Here is a 9,005-nt window from a genome sequence, read left to right as displayed (position 1 = left end):
GAGCATCTGTGGTAGAAAACCACCACTTTGGTAGGGGAAACTACTGCTGTCTGCTACCGTTTGCACTGCATCAGCATGTCTCGCTGTAGTTGCGACCGATTGCGACATCTACGCAAGTCAGCAAGGGTACGTACCTACCTTAGCGATATACGTACTTTATAATTTACGTACTTTTTCGATGCGTATGTTCTTCTTTGACGTACTTTTTTTCTAGGTATACGTACTTTGTACTGTAGGTACGTACCTACCTCTGCGATACGCCTACTTCTGTCCTTGACGTACTTATTCCATACGTACTTTATACTCGACGTACTTTTGCGATACGTACTTTTGCCCTTGACGTACTCTTATCCATACGTACTTTATGCTGTACGCACTTTTACGATATGTGCTTTTGTCCTTGACGTAGGTAGGTACTTTTGTCCAGCGTACTTAATAATCCACCTATACGTAGGGGAGAGTGGGACTATTTGTTACAGGGGTAAGTTGTTACAAAGCAAATATCTTTGAAAATGCTCTTGATATCGCGCCAATAGGGGAGAGTGGGGCTTGCGTTACACTTTTTGGTTTTCTGCACTTAGCGGCCAACCTATTCAATGAACTAACTTCAATGATATTTGCTTTGTAACAACATACCCCTGTAACAAATAGCCCCACTCTCCCCTACTTCTTCGATACGTACTTTTGTCCTTGACGTACTTTTATCCATTCGTGCTTTATACTGTAGTCTGTAGTTGTACGTACTTTTGCCATGCGTACTTTTGTCCTTGACGTAGTTTTGTCCATGCGTAGTGCGTACTTTATACTGTACGAACATTTACGATACGCAGAGGCGGATCCAGCTCAGAGGTTTTTTTGGGGGGGGGGCAAACCATAAAAAATTATCGATTCTTTCCATGCATCGTCCATAGGCGTAATGTTAAAATCATGCCGTTTGGGGGGGCAAATGCCCATTTGGCCCCCCCCCCCCCAGCTGGATCCGCCACTGACGATACGTACTTTTGTCTTATGTGCCAGGGGTGTCGCCACAGATTTTCGACAGGGGGAACGGATCGGCCGATTAAAAACCCAAAATTAGGTATAGTTACCTACCGTACTTTTTCGGCCGATGCATTATCTGTTCAACGATACTGGGCTGAATTCCTACGCGGCATGCATCTGAAGTATTCATTTTTACACGGGTAACCAGAGCCTCCGGTCTTCTATCAGGGTAGGTATAATTGTTGACACATGCCGTCAATCTGATAGTTAACTGTTAATGTATACATCATACGTGGTGGTTGCTTTAGAATGTCACAACTCTGAACTCATAATCTCTTTTGGTCTCCATCCAGTATGAATGGGCGGCGCGGGTCGGCGCGAAGCGCCGCAAGATTTTCGTAGAGGTCGGAAATGTATATGCATAGATGTCGCTACAATAGCTTGACATGCAGTGCAAATTGTAGCAGACAACAGTAGTTTCCCCTACCAAAGTGGTGGTTTTCTACCACTGACGCTCGTCGAGGTCAGAAATTCCAAATACGCCCAGTAAATAGGTACGTGCGTCGTCAAACATATTCCTTAAGAACGGATTCAAAGCCATTGCATTTTATTGCAAGACGATATCCATTATACAAAATACACCTGCAAAGCATTGTTACAGTCTATTGCTTGCATTACATTTTCTAAACCAGCACCTACGTACCTATATTACCGGGTGTCCACGTCAAAAGTGTACCCAGACTTTTCTCCGTACTTTATCTTAAAAACATCACACTCACAAACAATTGCCCTCATTTGAGAGCCAAGGCAATGGCAAAACATTTGCTATGCTTTTCAACTGTGCTCGGCACTCTGATGACCAGCGCATGCCGTCTAGAGCAACTGCTCTATATGAGCCCCTTTGCGTCGGGCCACCGCCGGCAGACGGACCGTGGCATGTGAAATCCCACAATGCCCCGTGCACTGGGGATCCCATTGCCTAGAAAAAGTTCAGACCATGCCTCTGCACAGCAAGAAAGTATCGGTTTGGGTGGCAATGAGGCATGGAGGGGGAATTATCGGCCCCTTCTTTTTCGAAGACGACAGGGGAGAGACAAACACAACATCGTAACGCTAGAACGCTACGCCTCGGAGGCACTGGAACCATTCTGGCGAGAGCTGAAGCGGAGACGCGGGATCCGTCGCCATGAAGAATGGTTTCAACAGGACGGGGCGCCGCCTCACACCGCCAAACGGTCGCTGGAATTCCTGGAGGAGCACTTTCCTGACTGCCACAATAGCTTGAAAAGCGCGGTGGAATGGGCTCCCCACTCGCCCGACCTCAACCCTCTAGATTTCTTTTTGTGGGGCTTTCTCAAGGACTTGTGCATCTTGGGCAATCCAGGGTCGACCCAGGAGCTGAAAGACGTCATCAGCGACGAGATCCGTCGCCTTCCTTCCCACATGGTTGACCAGGCGATCACCCACCTCCAGACGGTCCGTCTGCCGGCGGTGGCCCGACGAAAAGGGACTCATATAGAGCAGTTGCTCTAGATGGCACGCGCTGGTCAGCAAAGTACTGAGCATAGTTGAAAAGCATAGCAAATGTTTTGCCATTGCCCTGGCTCTCAAACGAGGGCAATTGTTCGTGAGTGTGATGTTTTTAAGATAAAATATGGAGAAAAGTCTGGGTACACTTTTGACGTGGACACCCTGTACATAGGGGCATCGGGCATTTGTTCACATCAGACACATGAAACGTAGGTATGGCACACAACTCATGGGACGAGATAGGCCCACTAAAAGGTACAAAACGCATGATATGACGATCTATAAAAAGTCAAGTATGGCAATGAATGACACATGCGACACAATTAATGGAAACATTAGCACAGACACCCCGAATGAGCAGACACTGGATGAAATACCTACAGACGCAATGAGGAACACAGAGTCCGTGCTCGGCATAGTCCATAGCGAACTTGGGACCTCACGGCACAGACAGAAGGCTGGGTTCCGCGGGCGCTACTGCTGGAGGACGGCATCCCCCTAGATAGACAAACTGTAGCTGATTGCTGTTGACACACCTCGTTGTACAGGAAGTAAAGACTTAAGAGTCGCTGCTCTGTCACAGCTGCGCTGGCCGTATGCTGCACAATATGACCATTGGTTATTGGTATAAATTGCGTATGGGTACGCGAGTTATATCTTTGTCTATAGAATGGTCCCACGTGCTGCTAACATTGCTGTCCTGTGGTGAATTGGTGATGGTCCCTCCAGCCTCAGCTGTCGGGTGATCGCGGCTGTCCGGGCTCCGTGAGCGGCCTCCGGGGCTCCTCCCGACCTGCGCCGGGCGGGGAGCCGCGCCCCGTTCGACCAGTCACCAGACGCACTGTGCTCTTCAGCGCCTGCCGCTTGTTGCAGAACCAGATGCGTACCACCTCGCGCTCATAGCCGAGGCGGCTGGCCAGATGGGTGATCTCGTGTCCTGTCGACGGAGAACAATAATTACATGCGAGTCGACAAACGTTATGCTCGTGCTCAGTTGAAAATCCCTTAGATGAAGTTTGATCACGAAATTAATTCGGAGTTCTGCTGGAATAAATAAACGGTTAACACACACTTAGTTGCGCGAATTATAGCCAACATTTTCGACGCAGATAAGCTTTTCTGCTGCCACACGTACCGGTTGGATGCGTGTTTCTCGCGAAGTGAGCGTTCAGTGCTTCCAGCGCCTGCGGTGTGAATGAGGTTCGTCGTTTCCGTTTCTTCAGTGGCGGAATGCCGGTGATGTTCCCCATCTTCTGAACACACATCTTCTGTCTGTAGAGACACAGAGATTCGCTTACTTCGAATGTTAAAAAGTCAGTTTATATAAGTTATTTTTAAATACATTCGACAAAATGAGTTCATTTGAAAAATACAAGGCGCCTAATCAATTAAATACCCACATAAATTATTAATATTAAACGATGCACTAACGACGATAAACCACACATAAATTGAGAGGGATATTTTGGTCAAAAGACGAGGCGAAATAAATCAAATTATCGGGTCATGGGTGGGAGACAGTGTTCATCGAGGCATCGTTCATGTGTCGTAACCATATACTGTTATGTAATTTTAGGTCGTTTTACCTGTACATTGCTTCTGCTTCCTGTAGCCACTTTTCAAGGATCGGTTTGATCTTCTGAGCACTTTTTGGCGTTATGTCCAGATTCTCAAACCTGAAATGGAATGCACGAATGCCGTCAATACAGAACCTTCCTTGTCAATGTGAATATTAGTAATTTATTTTCCTGCAACACTCTTCGGTTTATACTGCTCAAGTTTGATCAGTTTGAAAATAAACGCAAAAAATGTTTTTTTTTTAACACAGATCTACAACATGCATACAAATAGCTCCATGAGGCTAGTTATCCACGCAAGAATTGCTGATGTGTGCTGGTTTTACAGCGGCTTTCGTTCCCACCTGCAGATGGCCGATTGGCTGTAAGCGGGACCCATGCTGACGCTTAGTGCCTGCCCCACCTGACAGCGAGAAAAGAGTCAGGCCAGGTCACATGGTCAAGCGAAAAGCGGCGTTTGTTTAGATCGCTATGGCCTAGGTCACTAGAAGCAATCGGAGTTAAAATTTCCTGAATTTTACCTCTTGTTTAATAATTTGATACGGTGGGAGCAAGTCATTTCCTTACAACGGCGCTGGACACTTTCAGCCTCCAAAATATAATTGTGCTTACCTGAGTCTGCGTCAGTCCGAGGCTGAGACGGCGCATCTTGAAGACGCGAGCGAACTCCTTCACCTGTTGGAGGTCGACCCCGTCCACATCGGCGCCGGTCGCCTGCCGAACGGTAGGCTCGTCTGCCGGGCAGGACGGAGACGGCTCGGTCACAGGGGAGAGAGCGTAGCCGCCCTGCACCATGACGCTAACCATGAGTTCCTTTGAACTGAGTCATCTGATGTGTTATTTTAAAGCATAATTCCTAGCCTAAAGAAGTTACCGTATTCTCTCTTTCTCGCAAAACCGAGAAATAGTCCGCATATTGAATATCAAGATTTTAATTGCACCGAGTTCCTCTGGGTTCTGAGTTCTAACAGGCTGACCTTTGCCGGTACACTTACTGTCGTCCTCAGTGAGCGACTCTGGCGAGTGCACGCCTGCCGGGCTGGTGGGGTGAGGGGCGGCTCGGCCAGTGAGCGCCAGGTCACCCCCGATGTGAACGGACCGTGAGTCCACTGCGGCTGGGCTGCTCCTGGGGCGACCCGACTGGACGGCCGCCGAGGATACGGGAGGGGGATCCGCCGCCCCCTGACCACACTGAAATGAAATCTCTGCAGTCAGGCACTGCAGACCGGTCAGGTGTCACGGCTGTCTTGTATGTACCTAATGGTAATGCGTAACATATGCGCATAGCGTCAAAATGTGCAGTGCTACGACAGTTAATCGCTATTTGCAAGACATTTTCTCATTCATCCAAAATGTCAATTCTTAAACGAAAAAATGATGGCAAGATACGTTCGATATCGAACACTTACTGAATTAGCACCGTTTACACTATAACGGACGAAACGACAAAGCGCTTATTTTCTCCTCTGTATGTAATGCATGCACTGCCGCCTAAATGAACCGTATAAACGTGACTGTGCATAAAACGTGCTAACCCTGGTGATGTGAGCTGGAGGCTGAGGTTCAGACCGGGACAGCGGCGCCGGCTCCATGCCTGCAGAGGCAGCCAGGGCCTGCAGGTTGGCCGGGGTGGCAGCCAGCACGTGTCCTGCGCTCAGACACAGCTGGGCCAGCCCGCCAGCCACCAGGGCGGCCGGGATCGCGATGATGGGCTGCACTGTGACACCTGACGAGACGCATATCGAACCATACGTGAGTGAGACCGCGTTACACGTGAGGGACAGACAATTCAGAGTCCGAATTTGCGCCTGATAGACGCCATGCGTAATAATTACGGTTGTTTTTTATTGTAGGTATGTGATGGCTAGAGAGCTCCCCCAGCTCCACCATCACCAACCCAGCCAGCAATTTTGCTCCGGGCCCAAGCAGGCTCAAGTGCGGATTGCCCGAGATTTTTAGTCGGGCTAAAGTCGGCTAGGGCTTGGGCTAAAGTCGGCGTATGACACAGAAACGCCGACTAAAGCCCATGCTCTGCCGGAGGTATGCCCGCTCTGCGAGCTCCGGGCAGCCGTAGTTTAGCCCTAGTTGAGCGACGATTGGCGTTAGTCCGATTTAAGCCCGAGCAGTGAATCCATTTATATAATGGAGATTACTCTGGGCCCGAGCGGGCTGAACTCCGGCAAGCCCACTCTGTGTGCCCTGTCTATCCCGACTTAAGCCATAGAAGTGAATGAGGTTTATACATTGCAAACTGCTGTGGCTTTGCTCGGGTTCGGCTCGAGTGACGGCTCCTGTTTTCTCAAGTCTCGACTTGACTTCATCTTGCTTTTACTTCACACTGGATCAAGTAGCAAGGAGCAGCCAATGCACTTTCAGCAGGTTGTGTGGTTTTAATGCATATTTAAAATTGCTACGGTCACTCATATGCTCTGTTAACCGGTCATCGAGCATTGCGAAAGGAAAGTAGTGGTTGACTTTGATTTAATGTTTATTTCAAACGACTACAGACACGTCAAATGAAACACAAATACATGAAACAGTGGACTGCAAACTGCAGCAATAATATGGCATGAGTCATGAAAACGCGCCATCAAAACTATAAATCAATCACAAGACCCGCTAGCCTTCCTCCCCGTTCGGCGTTCATAATACTTGGTTGAACACTTAACCGAAAGCATAAAGTAAGGACAGCAAGAAATCGCTCATAAGACATAAAGCAATTAGCATACAATCGTTTATAAAAAAAACTTCACTCTGGTGAATGGGAGCTTTGGAGGCGTCTGGCTCCTCCACACACACACATCTGCAGTAGGTGGTCGGCCAGCTTTCGGCGCACATTCCGTATATGTAGGTATACCTACTTAATTATAAGCAGGCAGTTTCCGCTAAACCACTTGGCGAGGGCGACAGCGGCGTCCACCCGGTCCTGGTTTGTATAACTATTCCATTTTTTGGAACCATTTGCTCTAATGGTACGTACCTGAAAAAGAGATTAATTGGTTTAATTTACATTGCGAGCATATAAGTCGCCAGGCTGAACAGCTATTCAGCTTCAGTGTTGATGGCGTGAAACTCAGTCAAAATAATGACGTTTACATACGATCAAGCGCACCATTCAATACAATTACCTACCGTAAAACTCCATGCCAGTCCACTTGATAAGAGCAATGAGCACTATCCCTTCTTCGCGCTGTCACACGCGCCCAAACATCAACCACCAAATGCCCCAACACCGGTGTGTCGTTTCGTCGCACAGCGCGCAGACTGTCACAAACGCTGCACATGATTGGCGCAGAACTGCCCATGCGCGAACAGCCGAACAAGTATGGCTAAACTCCGGCTTTACTCCAGTTAGCCGAAGGACACAGCCAGCTTGATCAGCCCGCGCTCCGCCCAAGTTAAGCCTGTTTTGGATGCGCGGGCAGATGTCGGGCTGAGCTACTGCTATCCGCACGTGGGCATAGCTGCGGCATGCCCAAGCTCAGCCCTAGTAAAAATACATTGGTTTTGATCAAAGTGGGCAAACCCAAGCTAAGCCTAAGCTGCCCGACGTTTGCCACAGTTCAGCCCAAGTGAATTGCTGGCTGGGAAACCAATATTATATTCATTATTCATCCTATCATTCCTATCCAATATCCATTTCAGACACGCAGAGAACGAGAAGACAGACATTTGGAATCGTAAACGATAAATATTTATCATAGTATGTTCGTTATTACTATTTAGTTTGTACCGTCATGCCTACCTTGCGCTGTGGGTATGATGAGCTGAGCACCCTGGATGCCTGGCGCCATCTGGCCACTGGTGAGCACCAGCTGTGGTACGGACGGGTCCCCGCGCAGTGGCGCCCCCTCCAGCGAGGCCAGACGGCCGATCAACGGGGCAGGTCCTTCTACCGACGGTATCCGCCCCTTCTCTCCCTCCAACGAGGGCAGGCGGTCAGTCGGCAGGGACATGGGCCCTTCCGACGAAGGAAGACGGCCGGTCGGCAGGGCTGTCGATGCCTCTGACGAAGGTCTGTGACCGTTTTGCTCTGTCCGTCTTTCTGAGGGTTCTGTCAGAGACAGGAGGCGCATTAGCTCATTTAGATAATGGATAGGTAAAATACCTGAAAATCTGGACTGTTCTTCCACGCCGTTTGAAATAGTTTCATCCTATCATATGTGGTGGCACGAGTGTATTGCGTTTGCATACTCCCCGATGAACTCACCAGTCTGGGCTACTATTGTTTCCTGTTCCGTTCGCTCGTGCATCTGTCCCGTCTGCCGGGCACCGTCGACCGTCAACATTACCAAACACTCCTGTCGACGCAGACGTTGACATAGCGGTCACCCGGCGGCACAGACTGTCCCACAAGATTACCTGATGACAATAATCAGAGGCGCATCCAGCTCAGAGTTTGGGGGGGGGGCAAACCACAACAATTTATCGATTCTTTCCATGCATCGTCCATAGGCGTAATGTCAAAATCATGCCGTTTGGGGGGAGGGGGGCAAATGCCCATTTTGCCCCCCCCCCTCCTGGATCCGCCACTGACAATGATTATTTTTCATGCTTATGTCCGTTTGACATCATTCATTTTAGCAGAATAAGAACAGGTGAGCGCCCTCTTCGGTTCAATAGTCGATGATTACCTATTTATACAGAGCACAGCACAAATTAACCCGTGCTGGGCTAGGGGGGGCGTTTTTACACACACCCCCGTCAGGTATTTCGCAAATATCTCAAAGATGGCGGCGCGTAGCACCGCCGTTTTTGGTACACTTGTTTCTACATATTTTCCGCATATGTTGTGAAAATGTCAGGCCCCGGTCATTCAAGGTCTGGTCACTAGGTCACGTTAAGTGACCTTACCTTAGAAAAAGTTCGAAGGTTCGCTGTAGCTACACCAACTTAACGATCACTTTGAAAACGTAA

General features: G+C 48.9%; 1 protein-coding gene across 1 annotated transcript; it reads right to left on the bottom strand.

Moving 5' to 3' along the window:
• Positions 1-2,684: 2,684 nt before the first annotated feature.
• Positions 2,685-8,065, bottom strand: LOC122364188 (POU domain, class 6, transcription factor 1-like). Its single transcript, XM_043334326.1, has 8 exons — positions 7,834-8,065; positions 5,624-5,814; positions 5,084-5,228; positions 4,701-4,822; positions 4,433-4,491; positions 4,098-4,187; positions 3,647-3,783; positions 2,685-3,448 (listed from the first exon to the last, which is right to left on the bottom strand). Exons 1-8 carry the CDS (start codon positions 8,042-8,044, stop codon positions 3,243-3,245), a joined length of 1,161 nt encoding a protein of 386 aa, XP_043190261.1. The 5' UTR covers positions 8,045-8,065; the 3' UTR covers positions 2,685-3,242.
• Positions 8,066-9,005: the final 940 nt, after the last annotated feature.

The sequence above is a fragment of the Amphibalanus amphitrite genome, unplaced genomic scaffold, assembly GCF_019059575.1.
Source record: "Amphibalanus amphitrite isolate SeventyFive unplaced genomic scaffold, NRLGWU_Aamphi_draft 000661F_arrow, whole genome shotgun sequence".
NCBI lineage: Eukaryota > Metazoa > Arthropoda > Thecostraca > Balanomorpha > Balanidae > Amphibalanus > Amphibalanus amphitrite.
The sequence above is the reverse complement of the archived record's forward strand: the minus strand, read 5'-3'. Positions and strand labels throughout refer to the sequence as shown.

What these genes read in the sequence shown, in the direction of transcription:
- LOC122364188 (XM_043334326.1), bottom strand. Translation starts at nt 8,044, where the DNA reads ATGTCCCTGCCGACTGACCGCCTGCCCTCGTTGGAGGGAGAGAAGGGG. An exon ending in CATCATACCCACAGCGCAAG is followed by an intron (nt 5,815 to 7,833) that starts GTAGGCATGACG and finishes GCGTCTCGTCAG; the next exon opens with GTGTCACAGTGCAGCCCATC. An exon ending in GTCGCTCACTGAGGACGACA is followed by an intron (nt 4,823 to 5,083) that starts GTAAGTGTACCG and finishes CCTGCCCGGCAG; the next exon opens with ACGAGCCTACCGTTCGGCAG.